This window comes from Euphorbia lathyris, chromosome 5 (genome assembly GCF_963576675.1).
Source record: "Euphorbia lathyris chromosome 5, ddEupLath1.1, whole genome shotgun sequence".
NCBI classification, from domain to species: Eukaryota; Viridiplantae; Streptophyta; class Magnoliopsida; order Malpighiales; family Euphorbiaceae; genus Euphorbia; species Euphorbia lathyris.
The window spans coordinates 47331432-47352392 of NC_088914.1; the positions used below are offsets into that span (position 1 = coordinate 47331432).

The following is a 20961-nucleotide window of genomic DNA, read 5'->3' on the forward strand; positions in this document are numbered from 1 at the left end:
CATTTGTTAAAGAAAAGTTAAAAGAAGTCAACCAAGGAAGGTGTGAAAAGGCGACTGCTTCTTTAGTCCTATTCCCCTCCGAAGTGGCAGTTCAAAGCGTAGACGTCTGTCTCTTTCTTTCCAATTCTTCTCGTTCTCGATTAAAATATTATATGTACTATTGCTGAATTGGTCAAAAAACGGCTACATCATGTTTCTCCGCCATTGGACTTTCTTTATTCTTCTTCGTCCTTTCTCTAGTCTCTGTTTCTTCCCTTTCTTTTCCTTATTTACCTGTTTAATTTTCATATTTGATTCCCCGTCTATTCCTCCGTTTACCAGAATCAGAATTCCAGTTACTTGTCGATCGTCGGACACGGGAGGAAGGAAGCATGGGGGGGCTCTGTTCTAAGAATTCAAATGCCAATCACAGACCGCTCTCTGGGAATTTGAATGCTCAAGTTGATGTTGAAAACAAGGATTTCCAAGATAACCAGCCGAATTTGGATGCCATTTTTCCTGAAAAGGAAAAGCCATCGGTGTTGTTAGAAAGTTTGGAGAATCAGACGCAATTGGACAAGCAATCACCGGAACCGTTTTCGTTGGACGATTTTTATGATGGAATTCCTCGTTATCCTTCTCTCAAATCAAGATCATCGCGCTCTGGCCAGTTTGCTAAAGTAAATTTCCTCCCATTTTTTACAACTTACCTCTCAAATTTGTCTATCGTGAAGAATTGGCCAGAGGATAACATACGCTTAGTTACTAATTTTTCACTATATAATTGAGAACTTCTAATCGAGTTGAAGGCAATCTGCAGGTTTCGGAGGTCAGTTCACGTTTAGGTAGAGCTGGCAGCGCTGGACTGGGAAAAGCAGTTGAGGTCTTGGACACGCTAGGGAGTAGCATGACAAATCTAAACCCAAATAACGGATTTGCATCTAGTGTGGCAACTAAAGGCAACGAACTTGCAATATTATCTTTTGAGGTGGCCAACACTATTGTCAAGGGTAACAGTCTAATGAGTTCCCTTTCAAAACGAACTATAAGACATTTGAAAGAAGTAGTTCTTCCATCGGAAGGAGTACAAACTCTAATATCTAATGATATGGATGAACTCCTGAAAATTGTTGCAGCTGACAAGAGGTGAATATTTGTTTAATGCCTGTTGGTGCATCCATTTATGGGATTTCTTTAATTTAGTTTTATACCTTCTTTCTGTTATCTGTCTTGGTAATTTTACGATTATTTTATAAACTTCTCTCTACAGGGAAGAGTTGAAAGTTTTTTCAGGAGAAGTTGTTCGTTTTGGAAATCGATGTAAAGATCCTCAATGGCACAGCTTGGACCGCTATTTTGAGAAGTAATTTTGACGGCACTTCATTTTTTGAGCATTGGATTTGTTTCATGTGCTTTTAATAAATATTTATTCATTGCATTCTTATGTTTAATTCCAGAATTAGTAGAGCTCTTACCCCTAGAAGGCAATTGAAGGAAGAGGCAGAATCTATAATGGAGCTTCTGATGACTTTAGTCCAGCATACAGCTGTGAGTTTCTTCATTGAAACCGCTAATCAATGGTCTAATGGTCACTTTAACATAATTGTCGATTTGACAATGTTAATGAGCTTGAAAACTTTAGATTGGCATGCATATTATATGAACCGAGCAGGGTTAATGAAAATTTCCTTCTTGCCTTTCTGAGGATATATATATCCATAGTCAATATCATCATTTTTGTGCTTTCTTGACTAGTCTATAAATGAAATCCTCTTATGGAGTAATGGAGTTTTACTGCAGTTGGAATCTTGTCAAACTGCTCAGTAACTCTAAGCTTGTGTGGAGGTATCTTTGTTCTATTCCTATATATAATATAGAGTATTTGAATGCCACATTGTCCACTGTATTCTTAAAGAAACCTGTAGCATACCTATATAGTGTTTTGAGTAACTGAAGAAACAACCATAGTCAAGGTTCTGTGTCCAATCATATGGGTTGGTGCATTCACATAGCAATATATTTCTTAAAATAAAAATAAAATATTATTTGATTTGCAGGAACTGTACCAGGGATTGCAAGTGTTGGACAGAATTGAACTAGAATATCAGCGCAAGCACCAAGAGGAGGATAATGCAGTTGCTAGCCAAAAAGGTAACTTCTCCTTTGAGCTAGTCAAGTTCTTGATTTAAATTGCATATATCTGTTATAGACCATGTAATGTAATACACTAGGAATACATGGGATACCATGTAGATTAAGAGACTACATTTTGTGAATCGCGACTCGTGAATTGAATTCGGATCAAATTCAAAATATTACAAAAATAAAATATTAACCATGTTGAACTTTAATTATTAGTCTAAAAATGCAAATTCGATATCAAAATAGAAAATACATCAATTTATCAACCAAATAAAAGGGGTCCCACCACAAGGGTGTACTGGGGGCAAACTTTCCCCTGCCAATTTATTTAGCAAGAGGCCGCTCCTAAGACTCGAACCCGTGACCTCTTGGTCACACGACAACAACGTTTACCATTGCGACAACAACGTTTATCAACCAAATACTTAAGTTAAAATTCAAATCTAATGCAATTCTAATAAAACTAATTGACAAAGCATTCTTCATCATCCAAAGAATCATAGAAAGAAAGAAAGAAAGAAAGAAAAGAGTTGGCTGGGAAGAGAGGGTGACCCTAGTTGCAGAGAACGAAAAGAAACAAAGAAGGCTAGTTGCAGAGAACGAAAAGAAACAAAGAAGGAAAGAAAGAGTTCGGAATTTGCAGAGTCTCCTAGTTTTCTTCAATGTCTTTTTAATTAGTTGTGCATCGTTTTTTACTCCATTTAAATTAAAAACAATAATTTTTTAATGGAGTACATGAATCAACAGAACCGGTGGACTCGGCCGATTCATGTCCGATTTCGAGTCATACCATTGATACGACTCGAAATCATATAGAATCGTTTTGACTCATACGATTCTAACAACAGTGTATACAAGGTTCTCCTTCAATCAATGAGACATTGTAGACCAATATTAGCCTACAACAGTTCTATAGCAGCCTAAGCATGCTTTAGTTGACTTAGGCATGCTTACATTTATTACATTGAAATAAATTGAATTATTATGTAATGCTCTCCCTCAAGCTTCATGCTTAGCTTGCTACAGATATAAATACAGATAGTATACTCAAGATACTTTAGAATATAAAAATATAATCCGGGGAGCGGAACCTAGAGGAACAAATCGGACATGAGAGACGATAGTGGAACATCTTGAAAACAGAGAAGCAAAACTCAGATGAAGCAACACGCTAGAGGGTGTCGACAACGTCAAGCACAAAAGGAGATTCACTGGAAAACTAACCGGACAGGTCAGAAATAGAGAGGGAAGAAGAACTGAGACTTGGAAGCCTAGGTCCAAATAGTCTGCTCACATGAATGCTGAAAAAAACAACCTAAAAATACAAACCCAGAAATGAAAACAAATCTTGGAATCTCAATCGAGAAACCCATAATAGAAGTCAAAATAAGAATCTGATACCATGTTATAGACCATGTAATACACTAGGAATACATGAGATACCATGTAGACTAAGAGATGATATATTTTACTTAAGAGCAATAAATATATTAAGGTACTCCTTCAATGAAGGAGACATTATAGGCCCACAACAGCCTAAGCATGCTTTGGTTGACTTAGGCATACTTACATTTATTACATTGAATTATTATGTAACAGTATCCATGTTATTCCACAACATAGTTGTTAAATCGAGATTCGACTCGTGACTCGAAATCTCATTTTGTGAATTGGGACTCGTGAATCGAACCGAATCATAAGATTCGGATCAAATTCAAAATATTATAAAAAAAATAAAATATTATAGAGGAGAGGACAGAAAATAACAAATAATTATCAAAATTGTGGTTGGTTTCTGAAACTCGACAAGGACAAGCCTGATCTTACTTAATTGAGCCAGTTTCTCACAGCGATAGATTGAGAAAATTATCAAAATTAAGGCAAATTAGGACATAAACAGAAAAGAAGAGGGAAGGTTTGGAATTTAGAAAGTCAAGAGTAATATGTTTCTAATTCATAACTGAAGAGAAGAGGGAAGGTTTGGAATTTAAAAACATTTTAGTTCTTCTGCACACGTTTTTTTGTTTTTAAAATTTGAAAATAGTTTTTTTTTTTTTTAAATGGTGCCATGGATCGACCGAATTGATGGACTCGACCGTTTCGGCCGAGTGACCACTGATCAGCCGAGTCCATCGATTCGGCCGAGTGACCACTGATCAGCCGAGTCCATCGATTCGGCCGATTCATGTCTGGTTCTTGATGGTTTCGAGTCGTACCATAGATACGACTCGAAATCATCATGAATCGGATCGAATCGTACGACTCGCGACTCGTACGATTATGTTCCACAATATGTTATGGGTGAGTACCAAAGTATTTGTGGGCCTGGGGTATATGGCATCAATCTGCGAATGAAATAAGTTCCTCCAGAATAATTATGATTATGATCATGGACAACTCGAAGGATAGAAAGGGGAATTCTAGTATCACCTCCTATGATACTCGCTATGTCAATGCATGATCTTATTATCTTCATTAATAATTAAGAGAAATAAAAAGAGGTTTTAAGAGAATATGTTCATCCAATAAGAGAGTGAGTATCTAGCATTCCCCTTATACAAATTGTTAAATGACATTATGGATTGAGTACTCGGTGCTCATAACCCTCTAGGATAGTAGCACTTGTCAGGTAGTGCTTCTAATCATAGTAGAGTAAGGCTAGGTTACGTTCTAACCCACCATTCGGTATTCATATAAAAAAAAAGGGCGGCCCGGTCGCACTACGCGTCCCCGCTGAGCGAGGGTCCGGGGAGGGGTCCCACCACAAGGGTGTACTGGGGGCAAGCCTTCCCCTGCCAATTTATTTGACAAGAGGCCGCTCCTAAGACTCGAACCCGTGACCTCTTGGTCACACGACAACAACGTTTACCGTTGCGCACCATTCGGTATTCATATAAACATGATAAATATGTCTTCATCTCACATGATGACCAGAAAACAAAAAGAAGCTATCGACTAATTATGGGCATTTAACTGCCGGGCTACAGGCAAAATGCAGCTTGTATTGCAACTTGTGCTCATCTAATGCCAAACTTGCTACCCTGTTTGATGATCACATTGCATACGGATTAATTAATGAATTTTTTGCTTTTCTTTTTATTAAACCTTTTTATAGAACTTTAAAAGAACATTTTGAAGATAAAAATTAATGCAGGTGACAGCCTTTCGAAATTGAGAACGGAGCTGAAAAACCAAAAGAAGCAAGTTCGAAATCTAAAGAAAAAGTCACTCTGGTCTAGAAGTTTGGAAGAGGTAGCTGCAAAGTGCTGATGTATATTAGTTTTCTTGGAGACCTTGAATTGATGAAAATTTATCTTTCTAATTACAATTTATAACTCTGCATTTTCATCACTGGGAAATTTTGTATTTTGCCCTTTGAGTGTGTACATGCAGTGGATGAATGTTTTTCACCTTAGCCGTAAGTGCAAAAACCTCAATGTTTTTTGGAAAAAACAGGCCTTTAACTTGTCAACTTAAGAGTCATCCTATTGAAAAAAAAGGACAGTGCCTGCTGCATGCTCCAACTGTTGTCTACATGTTATAGGGTTGTGTAACATATGCATCTTTTTTTTTTTTTTTTTTTTTTGAGGCTCAAGATGACATGTCCCAAGTTGATGAGTTTGAGAGGCTATTTGATGGAAAAGTTTATTTGGCACTTGGTACAAGTTTAGGGAGTTTTTATAGTTATAGCATTTTCACATTGCCATATCCATAGCTAATCTTACTTAGTAGATATTATTGACTACAAAACTTCTTTGTTTTATCTTGACATTTGTCTGATAAATTGAATTCTGGTAGTAACCTGTTCACTTGGATTATAGGTTATGGAGAAGCTTGTAGATATTGTCCACTTTTTACTCCTGGAGATGCATGACATCTTTGGCAGTGCCGGTAATGTATTTCATTCAAGGTCCTAAAAACCTGTGATCTATAGCTATTGTAGTGAGTTAGATAAAACTGTGGAAAAGAAAGGGATAAAAGCAAAAAGTAAGTAAGATAACTGAAAAATAGAAACAAAGAGATTGTCCTGGAAAAAGAACAAAACCTAGATTTCAAAAAGGTAAACTTTTTTTTTCTCTCTGTTTGTGTGTGCGTGTCTTTCCTTATATTGAACAAAAAAGTAGAAGAATAACTTCTCCACAAATCACATTCTTTCCAACTTTATTTGGGATTAGAAGTACTTGTATTAACATTTTCTATTTGCAGATGGTGACGTAGCGACCAAGGCCTACTTGAACAATCAGGAGATACTGGGACCTGCTGGTCTCTCTCTGCATTACGCTAACGTAGTTATGCAAATTGATACTCTTGTGAGTATAAAATTTCTGTTAACCGGCATTATATCAGATTTTGTATTTTTTCTTATTGCATTATTTCCTGAAACTTTAGAATTTACCATTTTTACAGGTTTTTTTGATTTTTTTTTTGTTATTACAGTTCAGGGTTTAAAGTTTTGGATTTACGGTTTAGGGTTAATCATGACATTATATTTGGAATCAAGCGGACCCAACTTATAACAAAGATTATTTTCTAATACAATTTTTTTTAAGAGGAACTGTAACAGACCATGAAAATACAGAGAAATCCATGGGATACCATGTAGAGTAAGATGCTACATTGATATATTTTACTTGGGAACAATACACAGATATATATACAAGTAGTAGCTCCTGATATTACTCCTACAGTCAAGGAGACATACTGACCCTACTAGCAGCCTAAGCATGCCCCAACAGTCCTTCAGCAGCCTTAGACATGTTATTCATTAATTACATTGACTTATACTCTAACAATTACATTGACTTATACTCTAACACTCCCCCTCAAGTTGAAGCATGGATTTTAATCATGCTCAGCTTGCTATAGATACTTATAATATAATCTTAAGACCATACAACTCAAAACAAGAAACTCAAGATACTTTGGAATATAAAAACATAATTCGGGAGATACAACCTAGAAGAACAGATCGAATAGGAGAGACGCTAGAGGAACATCAAACTTCGTAGGAAACAGACAAGACAGGTCGGAAACAGAGAGGCGACGGCAGCAGAAGAGGAACATACCATGAAAATACAGAGAAATCCATGGGATACCATGTAGAGTAAGATGCTACATTGATATATTTTACTTGGGAACAATACACAGATATATATACAAGTAGTAGCTCCTGATATTACTCCTACAGTCAAGGAGACATACTGACCCTACTAGCAGCCTAAGCATGCCCCAACCGCCCTTCAGCAGCCTTAGACATGTTATTCATTAATTACATTGACTTATACTCTAACAATTACATTGACTTATACTCTAACAGGAACCTATGAAAGTGGAGAAATAATGCCTTTCAAGGGCATGACCTATTTTTCCCTTATGATTTCAACAGATTATGTTCAAGCAAACTGTCTATTGGGTAATCAAACTGTCACGATTATTAGAGTAATTAAGGGGAGTAGTTTAGGTATTATATAAGTGGTTAATTATCTTGTTAATTAGTGTTTGATTGGTTAAATAGTTGTTAGTTTAGGATAGTTTTACGGCTGTAATAGGTGTACTATTCCAGCTGTAGGGATTTGTAACTACTGCCACGTCAGCCGTGTTATTCCTATATAGAGTCATCCTTTTGTTATGTAACATATTATCAATGAAGTTTATCTTTTTCTTTCCTTCTTTCTCTCTTTTTCTTCCCTAATTATATATTTTACCCTATTTTCTATTATTATTATGCTAACCTAACTATGTTAGAGTCATCCACCACAATCATTCCCACCAAGACTAACCCTGGCAAATCTTTCACCTCCACAGATGGGTCCTAGAGATCATGAGGTAAGAAGGCCTAACTATGTCCTTGTTCATAACGTTGATAGTGATAGCGATGGGTTTGATGATATTGGGGATAATGGCATGCTTAGAAATAGGGAGAATATGCGGGATGCTGGTCCTGTGGGTAACCGACATGTGGGTATTGCTAGGGAAGATCCATACCTAGGGAACTTTGAAAGGGATGATGTTTTAAACTTAAGATTGACTTACCTTCCTTTGGAGGTGAGTTAGATATAGAAGGGTTCCTAGACTGGTTATCTGAAGTTGAGCGTTTCTTTTAATACTGGTGGCGTATCGTTTGAAGGGTGGGGCATCAGTTTGGTGGGATCAGTTGAGGGAAGAAAGGAGAAGAGGGGGAAAAGATCCGATTAGATCTTGGCTACGGATGAAGGCGATGCTTAGGGGGCGGTTCCCACCGCCGGATTATGAACAGTATATTTATAGTTCTTATAGAGGATGTTCTCAAGGGAACCGAAGTGTCCATGAATATATCTCTGAGTTCTTGAGACTTTCGGCAAGGGCTAACTTGTCGGAAACCGAAAGTCAAAATACTTCTAAGTATTTAAAAGGGTTGAGATACAACATCCAGGATCGCATTGGCACACAGATGGTGATTCGAGTGCAGTATGCCAGTAATTTAGCCCTTAAGGCCGAATCCCAACTGACTGTTAGATCTAGGAGATCCACCACTGCTGATTATATGCCTGGAGGAAGAGATGGTGTGAAGCACTATGACAAAGGCCAACAGGTGGCGGGTGCCAATGGGGCAAAGGTCAGCAATGTGGGAAGAGAATCTGGAGGAGATACCAGACCTTACAAAGAGGGACCTGTACCGCCTAAGAGCAACAACCCATATGCCAGACCCGCACCTTTTAAATGCTTCAGGTGGTCTCCAGCCAAATAGGGGGAGATCAGAGGCACCAACTATTCAGGACTCACTGTCTTGTGAAAGGAGGGCGATGCAATGTTATAAGACAATGGCAGCCAGGAGAATATTGTGAGCAGCAGCGCCATTCAGAAATTCGGGCTGTTGGCGGAGGCACATCCTGAACCCTATAGGGTTGGATGGATCAAGAATGTGGGTGAACTTAGAGTGGACTAGAGGTGTAAAGTGTCCATTGCGATGGACGCCTGCCACCTCTTGTTGGGAAGGCCATGGCAGTTTGATAGAGACGCCATCCATGCAAGAAGAAGAAACACTTACAAATTTATAAAGGATCGGGTGAAGTTTGTACTTACGCCATTGACAAAAGAGCCAAAGATCAACGAGAAATCTACCTTGATATTCTGTCCCACGCACAAATCTTTCATCAGCGAAAGTGAAGAGAGTCGGTTGCTGTACGTTCTGATGGTTAAGGCGAATCACGAAGTATCCCTAGAAGGCGTAGGGGAGATACCAAATGAAGTGACCTGCCTACTTGGTGAGTATCAAGACCTCTTCCCTGAAGAGCTACCAAATGGCTTACCACGTTTGAGGGACATCCAACATCATATCGATCTTCTGTCTGGGGCTAGTTTACCAAGCCTCCCACATTATCGAATGAGTCCAAAGGAGAATGACATCATGAGGCAGAAAGTGAAAGAGCTCATTGAGATGGGTACGTTAGGGAAAGCATGAGTTAGTGCGTCGTTCCTGCATTACTCACGCCCAAGAAAGATGGTTCGTGGCGGATGTGTGTTGACAACAGAGCTATTAACAAGATCACCATAAAGTACAAAGTCCTTATCCCACGACTAGAGGATATGCTGGATCAACTTGGCGGATCCAAGGTATTCTCCAAGATTGATCTCAGGAGTGGTTATCATCAGATATGGATTCGAGCTGGGGACGAGTTGAAGACTGCCTTTAAGACCAGAGATGGGTTGTATGAGTGGCTAGTGATACCATTTGGGATGACTAACGCCCCTAGTACATTTATGAGGTTGATGAATCAGGTGTTTCGCCTAGTAATTGGAAAATTTGTAGTAGTGTTTGACTTGTTGAGGAAACACTAGCTATACGCTAATACTAAGAAGTGTGATTTTGTCATGGAAAGCCTGGTTTTCCATGGGTTCGTGGTTAGTGGCGATGGGATCCAAGTGGATGGGGAGAAGGTGAGAGCTATCAGATAGTGGTCTACTCCTAGGAACGTGGGGAATATCAGGAGTTTTCATGGACTAACAACATTTTATCAACGATTAATTAAAAACTTCAGTTTTATAGTAGCTCCGTTGACGGAATGCTTGAAGAAGGGAAGAGAGTTCGAATGGACGGATGCTCAGGAGGACAGCTTCGCTTTGATCAAGGAAAAGTTGAGCACATCACCTGTACTGGCCTATCCTGATTTTGATAAACTGTTTGAAGTTGAATATGATGCCAGTAGAGTTGGGATTGGTGGTGTCTTGATGCAGGAAAAGAGGCCCATTGCGTACTTCAGTGAGAAATTATGTGAAGCAAGGCAAAAGTGGGCTACCTATGATCAAGAATTATATGCAGTGGTCAGGGTGTTGAAGACATGGGAGCACTACTTAGTGGGGAAATAATTCATCCTCTACACTGACCACCAAGCTCTTAAATACTTGGGGAGTCAGAAGCAGCTTCGAAGCTCCATGCATGTCCGATAGTCCGCCTTCATAGATAAATTCCCCTACAAACTTATCCATAAGGCTGGAAAATAGAATAAGGTGGCAGATGCCCTAAGCCGAAGGGTGGCACTATTGAAGACAGTGAACATGGAGGTCGATTGCTTTGAACACATCCGAGGAGAATACATGGCGGATCCTGATTTTGGCAGTATTTGAGAAATTGTCAGCACCAGCATGTAGATGAGGTGTATAACTTGATGGATGAGTATCTTATGAGGGCAATCAGCTTTGCTTACCATGCACTTCCATCCATGAGAAGGTTATTCGGGAGTTACATGACGGATATCTGGGAGGACATTTTGGGTGGGAAAAAATTATGAAGCAGTGAGTTCCCGTTACTCCACTACCTGTGCCAGAAACTATATGGGAGGACTTATCTATAGATTTTGTTCTTGGTTTGCCTAGAATCCAGAGGGGCATGGATTCCATTTTTGTTGTGGTTGATAGATTCTCTAAAATGACGCATTTTATACCCTGTCGAAAGACGAATGACGCGTCGGCTATCGCCAAACTATTCTTCAAAGAGATCGTTCGGTTGCATGGGGTGCCTAAGAGTATTATTTCGGATCGAGATACGAAGTTCCTAAGTCATTTTTGGCGGACATTATGGGCTTTTTTTGATACGACCCTAAAGTTCAGTACTACGGCCCATCCGCAAACAGACGGTCAAACAAAGTGGTTAATCGGACGTTGGTAAACTTGCTTCGAAGCAAATGTAAGGATAAGCCCAAGATGTGGGACATGGTTTTAGCCCAAGCAGAGTTTGCCTATAACAGATTTGTACACTCGGGAACGGAGAAGTCACCATTTGAGATGGTATATACGAGAGTCCCAAATCATACTCTTGACATAGCAAAGTTTCAAAAGGAAACAAAGGAAATGAGACCGCCCGCCAGTTGGCGAATGACTATGTGAACATGCACCAAGAGGTGAAGGAGACTCTAGAGGAGCGAAACCAGAAGCTAAAAGCCAAAATGGACAATCACCGAAGAGAACTTCAGTTCGAGGTAGGAGACGAAGTAATGGTGTACCTAAGCAAAGAAAGACTCGCCAATGCCCCAAGTAGCAAGCTTCGACCCAGGAAATACGGCCCATATAAAGTCACCAAGAACAATGCCAATGCCTATCACATAGCTTTGCCAAATTGGTTAGGCAAGATGTCACCTGCTTTTAACATTCCTGATCTCAGTCCATGGAAACCAGATGGTCTCTTGGAACTTAACAAAGGCAAGTTGGAGTCCAGCTCTTTTGAAGAAGGAGAGAATGATGCGGACATCCAGTCCGGCGGATCTCACTTTACCCTGAATTCTGGCGGATCATTTTCAGATGTGAGCAAGACGAACAACACGTGCACTTGATGACATATGCTAGATGAATATTGAGGCGAATCCTAGAGATTACTTCCTTTCCAAGGAGTGAGCTTTCCTTCCTTGTGAAGGAAGGATAGCCGCAAGCTTTCTTTCCTTCACAAGGAATGATATATATTCTGCCTATTTTACAAGTTTTCTTTCCTTCACAAGGAAGGATATACAAGCTGCCTAATTTACAAGTTTTCTTTCCTTCACAAGGAAGGATATACATTCTGCCTATTTAAACCTTTATTTTCTTTCTTTATTTGTAACCTTAGTAAGGGTAATTATGTTTTTTAGTTTTCTTTAGGGGAAGTATTTAAACCCTATCTTTGTAAGGAAGAAGAATTTTTTGATCAATCTAAACTTTCTTTTTGAGAATTCAAGGTTTATACCTTTATCTTGGGATTCACTCCTTCTAGTTTAGCTAGAGAAGAACATCTTTGTTGGTTTACGATTAAAACCTTCACCTTATCGCTTTCAATCTGTATCAGATGGCTTAATGCGGATGGTTGGTTTCGGTTATATAACCCATTTAAGTTCACTATTTTCCAGCTAGAAATTCCATGGAAGAAAATCCTGGATGCCCCTTTGGGAGGACCACGCAATGGGAAAACTTGGGAAGTTTCAGTGTGTCTGTCAATGTTCAGTTAACTGTATGAGTTTTAAGGGGAATTAATTAGTAGGTTATTTGGTTTGTTTTATGACTTTATTAGTTGTTTATTGCTTTTAGTATTCTGTTAGGGGATTAGTTAGACAGTTAGTTTTCCCCTATTTAGTCTCTTCTTCAGCTGTGTGTCGACATCATAAGAATTATTAATGAAAATTTGTTTTCTCCCTTCTTCTCTCTTCTAACTTTTCCCTAATTCCCTGTTCTCTCTTCTCTTCTCTTCTATTCTTCTCTTCTTCTAAGATCAGTTTCTGCCCTAATCTTCTACTGTCAGAATCTCAAATTCTGACAGATTGAGTCGTTTTTCACCTATTAGTGGTTACAATACTGGAAGAGACATGGCACTGATTTTGGATGTCGCACAAGTACCCTCCAAATTGGGTTCCTCTACAATTTTTTTGGGAAGCTATGAATAAAATTGATGAGGCAACTATGCAACACAGAGGATTCATGCTTATATCAAGACCTCACATTGAGCCGGGACGAGCTGCGGATATGAGAGTTGGGCTAGTGTTGCAAACTATTTAATGGACGATGATCCTCTTCTCTTGAAGTCCGAAGATGTGAAAGACATCCCCAAATTGTTCTATGTTGTTCTTACATCTCTCCCATCAGATTTTGGAGAATTTATTATGTGGGTTGCAGAAGTTCGAAGACAAGAAGATAGTGGTATTAGTGTAAGTTAAGAGGCAGGGGAAGGCTTGCTATCAAGGAACAAATGTTAAAACAGGTGCAAGAAGCTAGACTTTTTAAACATGTTGCTGAATTTCTGTTTTCAGTAAATTCATGTTGGGGTGACATGCGAATTCGGAGTCAAGAAGATGATCTTCCTCATATTGCTGCTAGTGTCTGTTGTCAAGGGGCAGAGATTTTGGCAGGGAAGCCTGTCTCTTCAAGTCACTGTTGTAGTAAAACGTGCATGAGATGCATGACGACCAATGGACACAAACGTGTTTCTTTGCTTGGGTTTCATACAACTTGTTTTGGGGCTCTTTCTCATCTCAGAGATCATTGTTTGGCTTTCCTATGGGAAGCAGATTTAATGGTTCAAATCATCATGGTTATTATGAAAATCGCCTTTGTTGGTGTGTCGAATCCTAGACGTCACTTGGAAGGACGGGTCAATAGAGACAACTCAATTTCTAGACTTTCTACATTCTTGGGGACAAGAATGCTCTTAAGGAGGGAGTAATTTAGGTATTATTTAGGTGGTTAATTATCTTGTTAATTAGTGTTTGATTGCTTAAATAGTTGTTATTTTAGGATGGCTTTATAGCTGTAACAGTTGTACTATTCCAGCCACATCAACAGTGGTTATTCCTATATAGAGTCATCCTTTTGTTATGTAACTTATTGTCAGAATATTGTCAATGACAAACTAAGTCTTAAATTACACCCAAATGACTTCAAGACCAAAAAGTTCAAGAACTAAAGTTGCTTAGAATGTCATTTCTATTAGCTTTACAATGGAAGGTTACCTGCTCTTGTAGTGGTCAAAGGTTAAAGGACTTTTTTATTAGTAAAGAGCAAATTTTAAGGATTTTTATGTCCGATTTTGAAGTTTAGGGGTGAAAGACCGGATATGGGGATAATATTTTGCTGTAAATATTATTAACAATTAGGTCACACATTTATACACATACATATCCTTAGGCAAGTCTACATAGACTTCTAGTTGCCTTAGGATTCAGAATACGAAATTAACCCTAACTAGGAGACAAGTCGCAAACTGACTTCTCCTCAGACAACACGTCTGGTGACTTGGTCATCATATTCAACTAGGATTCTATCATCCCCCTCAAGTGAAATAGGACATGCTTGAACTGTGAGCTTGGTGCGTAATTGCTGAAACCGTCCCCGATAAAGTGGCTTTGTAAAAACATCCGCAGTTTGATCTTCGGTCGAAATATATTTAACAACCAATGTTTTACCCCATACCTTGTCTCAAACAAAATAAAAATCAATTTCTAGATGCTTGCTATTATTGTGAAACACATGATTGGCAGAAAGGTAAACAACACTAAGATTATCACACCATAGAATAGGGGCTCGTACTACTAGAAAATCCAATTTCTTTGAGCAACATTTGTAACCAGCTAACCTCTGAAGTAGCAGAGGCAAGAGATCGATACTCAACCTCAGTGGATGACCGTGAAACTGTTCGTTGCTTCCGACAAGTCCATGAAACAAGACATCTCCCCAAATAAACCGCATACCCACCAATAGGTTTACGGGCATCCGAGAAATAGTGTAACTGTTGTAATGTCCCCAACGTTGTAAACGCAAACCAAAACTGAGAGTACCATTGACATATCGAAGGATTCGTTTAACTGCTTGCCAATGCGTGTCAGTCGGTGAATGCATGTATTGAGAAACTTTGTTAACGGCAAATGCAATGTCAGGACGTGTAAAAGTAAGGTTTTGTAAACTCCCAATGATACATCGATACATTGTGGGATCGGTCATAAGAGACCCCGAATCCAAACTGAGCTTTTTTGTTGGTGTCACCAGGCTTGACACAGGCTTACATAATGAGCATACAAGGATTTATAGAGTTTGCAAACGTGATTTGGTTTTGTCGGATCGGCAAACCCTAGAGGTTGAGTCATGTAAACAGTCCAATGGAGATCACCATGGAGAAAAGCATTCGAAACATTAAGTTGTATGACATTCCAACCAAATGAGATAGCCAAAGTAAGAATAAGCCGAATTGTAGTTGGCTTGACCACCGGGCTAAACGTTTATGTGAAATCAAGGCTAGGACGTTGGTGAAATCCCTTAGCCACAAGACGTGCCTTATAACGATCAATACTCCCATTTGCTTTTGTTTTAGCTTGAAAATCCAACGACAATCTATGATATTTGCACGTTTTGGTGGTGTAACTAATTCCCAAGAACCATTCGTTGCAATTGCATTATATTCTGCTGCCATAGCAGCCCGCCACTCGGGACTTTTACAAGCTTGTAAGTATGTATGTGGTTCAACTAGAAGGGTAGTAAAAATGGTTTCGGCTTGAAGGTTCCGACTTGAGACCGTGTAACCATTCGGTGAGATCGTGGAGGTGGTTCGTGCAAGGACCGAACCAAGGAAGACTATGGGGTATCAGCAACTGTACTTCTATCAACAACCAAAGGAGCAACTGGAGAATCAGCAAGATCAGAAACAGAAGTCGCAATGAACGTCACAGCTGGTGTGACAGGCGAGGCTGGAACTTCGTCTGCCATGGAGGACGCTTGAGGAGACGAGGGCGTCGATGGTATGATAGGAATGATGCTTGTAGCAGGTGCCAGATTAGTAATCTGCCGAGGACCTGATGTCCGTTTCTGCATTCCTGAGAGTAAAGGTAGCGTGACTAGTTGGTGTAGGTAAAACTGTCGGCCTGGGATCATGAACACGCGAAGCTTGTTTAGTAAGGACTTCGTACGGAAAATCATGTTCTTCAAACAAAACATGTCAAGAGTAATAAATTTTCCGAGAGGCAGGATCAAAACATTTATAGCCTTTACGTAGGCGACTATAACCCAGAAACAAGCACTTTGTAGAACGAGGTGCTAATTTATGTGGACTATAAGGGCGGGCCATGGATAACACAAACAACCAAATATATGAAACAAAGAATAATCAGGTTTTCTTCCAAATAAAACACGATATGGATTATCATAAGCAAGCGTAACAGTCGGAAGACGATTAATCATGTAAAGAGCAGTATCAAAGGCATATGTCCAAAATGTTGCGGGAAGATGAGCATGGTTAAGCATAGCTAAACCGGTTTCAACTATACGATGATGCTTACGTTCAGCACAACTGTTTTGTTGAGGAGTGTATGTACAAGAAAATCTATGAACAATACCATGGGTGGCAAAATACTAGTGAGGGATCTAAATTCCCCTCCCCAGTCTGATTGAAAAGTCTTGATGGGTACCCCAAATTTTTTTTCAACAACCCTATGAAATTGTACAAAAATATGATATACTTCAGACTTCTTCCGCATAAAATAAATCCATGAATATTTAGAGTAATGATAAAAAAAAGAGCACATAATGCGAGAAGCCATCATGTGACGGTATTTTAGCAGGACTCCAAACATCCGAGCAAATCAATTCTAACGGTTGTGTAGCAACATAATCAGACTTAATAAAAGGCAATTTATGAATTTTACTGGGAGAACAAGGTTCACAAAGAGAATTAATCTTATTAGTATTAGCTAATATAACATTGGATGAAACTAATTTCCAAACAATCGGAAGAGCTACATCCCCAAGTCCTTCACCAAAAAACAATGAGCAAATTTTTTATTAATGGCGGTCAGTGAGCGAACAGAAATTAAATTTTGAGATGTAGAGGGAACAAATAAAACATCTCGAAATTTAAGATTTCTACCATTAAGGAAACAATCAAAAGAACCGATCGAGTGAATAGAGAGTTTAGACCCATTACCAATAGTGACTTCCTCAAGACCTTGATATTCAGATTGAAGAGCAAGATTTTCCATATCTTAAGTTAGGTGATGAGAAGCCCCGGTGTCCATGATCCAGTTTTGTGGTTTACTAGTAGAAGCAAGATTACAAGTTGGTGGGATATTGTGCTGAATAGCCCCATAATTCGGAGAAGAGCATGTTCGAGAGTAAAGACCACGTCCATGACAACCTGTAGATTGCTCACTGAACCAATAGGCACAGAATGACCGGTAAATCGACCAGCCAAATTGGACCGTCCTCCACCACAAGACTGCCGTCCATGTCTCTGTTCCCTACCACGAGGAGAAAAAGCACCACGGCTCATGTGGTTGGCTGGAGGAGTAGATGTCAACTCAGTAGGAACATCTTTTGTCAATTGAATTTCCTTATTAATCAATAAACCAAGCAAGGTTTTAGACGAGATAGGTTCTTGTTGAGCCTCCAAAGACCTACATAATGGTCGATAGCTTGGACCAAGACCTGCTGCCATAACAGCATCAACAAAATCTTCCATCTCCATTGGATGTTGTAGTGCTGCTAACTAAAAAAAGGGCGGCCCGGTCGCACTACGCGTCCCCGCTGAGCGAGGGTCCGGGGAGGGGTCCCACCACAAGGGTGTACTGGAAGCCTTTCCCTGCCAATTTATTTGGCAAGAGGCCACTCCTAAGACTCGAACCCGTGACCTCTTGGTCACACGAAATAAATCTTTGGCTCGTTGCATATAAATCGTAATCGAGTTAGAATTCTTCTGTAAGGTGAGAAGTTGATTATGGATCAGTTGGGGCAGCAAATTTTTGGAGACAGAACCAAACAGAAGCGCCATGACATGAGAATCCGTAGAATCCCAATCATTTTTATCAACTCCTTCAAAAGGAGAACTAGAAGTTACATGAGAGAAGAGCCGAGACCTTTTGAGAGTATTGGTCATCTGCGTCTTCCAAAGAACGAAGTTTGCAGAAGTTAATTTAACCGACAAGCTATGTGAAATATTTGCCGTCATCGGAGAGTGCAAAATCGAGTTCGAGTTGGAGGAGTTCGAACCGCCAATGGTAGAGCCGGAGTTCGGTGAAGAAGAGTTAGTTGAAGCAAATTGTTTAGTCGACATAATTCGGTATTGAAACCCTTACAGCTCTGATACCATGAAAGACGGATATGGGGATAATATTCTGCTGTAAATATTATCCACAATTAGGTCACACATTTATACACATACAGATCCTTAGGCAAGTCTACATACACTTTTAGTTGCCTTAGGATTCAGAATACAAACTAACCTAACTAGGAGACAAGTCGCAAACTGACTTCTCCTCAGAACATATATTGAATTTTTTGGATGATCAAGGTCTTAAGTTTTGACGTGGTTTCAACATTTATAGCATTGCCTTTTTAGCAGTTTTAGTTGCATTAGGTGTGTCTAGAATCCTTATAGACATATGTTCATGTAATCCAAAGAGGATTTCTTTTGGCAGAAATCTTGTTTCTTGAACACACACGCACTCTCTCTCTCTTCTTTCTTTACTTGTTTGTTTGGTTTTGAAACTTCAATTGGAGAATATCCATTAACTTCTCATGGAACTAGATGGCTTTTTTGGCTTCTATGCAGGCCTTTGGTTCTGAAGCTTTTAGGCTTTTCTTTTTTCCCGAGAACTTCTTGCATAAACCTAAATCCAACTTGTATATGATGTAATCAACATAAATTGTGCCACATGACCTTTACACTAGTATAAATAACAGAAATTATGGCACAATTTTAGTTAATTTTTCTAATCCCAAATGCTTTTGATTTTTTTTTTTTTTTTTTTTTTTAACAATTCAGTCTGCATGATGTTATAGAAATATTAGTCCATAATCCTGGCTGCGGACCGAGTTCGACGAAAATTTTCTTGTTTCTTAAGTGATGTCCAATATGATTGGATCTTTAATCTCTGTGAAATTTCTTTCCTGATAGTGAATACCAAAAACTAAAAAGATTTAAGTATTACTTTGATATCAGCAAACACAAAGAAGTAACTCTCATAAGTTTCAACCAGATAGATTGACTCGGTTTAAGTGAATTTTTAAATTACATGCCCTGCTAAAATGCTCATTATTCTCATGGATACTGATTACATTTTGTGGCTAAAGGAATTTATTAAAAACAGTAGCATTATTTCAGGTGGCACGATCAAGTTCTATGCCTCCAAGTACTAGGGATTCATTATACCAGAACTTGCCACCCAGTATAAAATCAGCTCTGCGCTCCAAATTACAATCTTTTCATGTTAAGGAGGAGGTATAAATGATTTGATGATAGTTCTTTTTAATTTTGAAAGCAAATTAACTATCATTGCAAGTATAATAGCTCAGCTAATATATCCTGTTAGTTTACTTCAGATGTGATTTCTACGTGCAGCTTACCATAACAGAAATTAAAGATGAGATGGAAAAGACTTTACGATGGCTCGTTCCAATGTCCACAAACACAGCTAAGTAAGAAACATGGATTTTCTATGCATATATTTATTTTGTTGCTTTTATCTCATCTTAATTGTAGTTTTGGTTGTAATTGTATGAAACAGAGCACATCATGGTTTCGGTTGGGTTGGAGAATGGGCAAATACCGGGTGAGCCACATTCATATTATCTTTGAAATTTTTATTTTCTCATGTGAGAAATATCTATGTGATAGCAAGGTCTGAGAAAAATGCGGTTGTAAAAGACACATGGATTTGATTCATGCAGATCTGAGTTAAATCGGAGACCTACTTCTGCTACAGCTGATATAATTCAGATTGATACACTTCATCATGCCTGCATAGAAAGAACAGAAGCCTACATACTTGAACTAGTACTTTGGCTTCACCATCTGGCAAACAAATCCAAGAATGTTGGCAAGAAATTGCCCACTAGCGAAAAGTTGAATCAGGCTCGAAAAGATGAGTTACCTGAGAAGTTGAATCAGGCTCCAAATGGTGAGTTAGCTAATCCACCGGCATTAACTATTCAGGACCAGGTATTGTTGAAGGAAACAATTCCACAAAAACAGATACCTGGAAATTGTAAGAGTTAAGCCGTAGAGTAGACACTGGTTGTCTTTTGATTTGAAATGGAATTGGATATGCATATACGCTGTATGTATGTATGTATGTATGGGTTGAATTTTGACTTGCACGTATATCAAATCCAAATCCTTTCGGTACATGTATTTAAATTGGTTCACATTGCATAGAGCAGAGTTGTTGCTGTGAGTGTTTGCATCACGATGATACAATGGTCTACACGGTGAATACTATTTTTGTTTACTGTTTTGTTTGGAATTTTGCATAGAGTGCTCTGTTAATATTTAAACAGAGAACATTCTACTTGTAAGTTTTAAAGTCTTGGGCTTCTGGTTTTATGTGCTTTATTTTTTTTTCTTTTGGCAACAAAGAACAGCAACCAGGTTACTAGGTGTAACCAACACTTATGGGGAGTTGAACTCCAATATAATCTTCAACAAGAGAAGATAATCCTGTCTCCAATATCATGTTCCTATCCCTATTTCTAGGGTAAAACCTTTGCTCCATTTCAACCTTTGGTGTACAATCTTCAATTTGTCTCACTAATATGTACGAATTTATAGGTGACCTCCCATTATGGTGTACAGCAGGTAAAAATGACCGGTCAACTCGAAGTCAACGCGCCACATAAGCATTTTTCATCAAATTAATTAGTAAAAGTGGGATCCACAAATTATAAAAAAAATTAATTTTATCATTCTCTCTTTTACCCTCATCCCTTTCATCTCTTTAAATTATTTATAATCACAGAAAAAGGAAAAAGAGGGATAATGTAAAGGAAAGATAATTAGTGATATAAATAAAACTAAGCTAAAACACATTGAAACAATCCTTTGTAACATGAAAACAGCTCAACACCTTTCACTCTCCAATAAAA

The 20961-nt window shown here is 38.7% G+C and overlaps 1 protein-coding gene across 1 annotated transcript; it reads left to right on the plus strand.

Moving 5' to 3' along the window:
* The first annotated feature begins 182 nt into the window (after positions 1-182).
* Positions 183-20406, plus strand: LOC136229321 (protein PSK SIMULATOR 1). Its single transcript, XM_066018030.1, has 12 exons — positions 183-659; positions 800-1125; positions 1250-1342; positions 1437-1527; positions 2037-2130; positions 5276-5373; positions 5943-6012; positions 6328-6431; positions 19202-19318; positions 19439-19515; positions 19605-19649; positions 19768-20406. The coding sequence occupies exons 1-12, from the start codon at positions 372-374 to the stop codon at positions 20093-20095; spliced, it is 1731 nt and encodes a 576-aa protein (XP_065874102.1). The 5' UTR covers positions 183-371; the 3' UTR covers positions 20096-20406.
* The last annotated feature ends 555 nt before the right edge of the window (positions 20407-20961 follow it).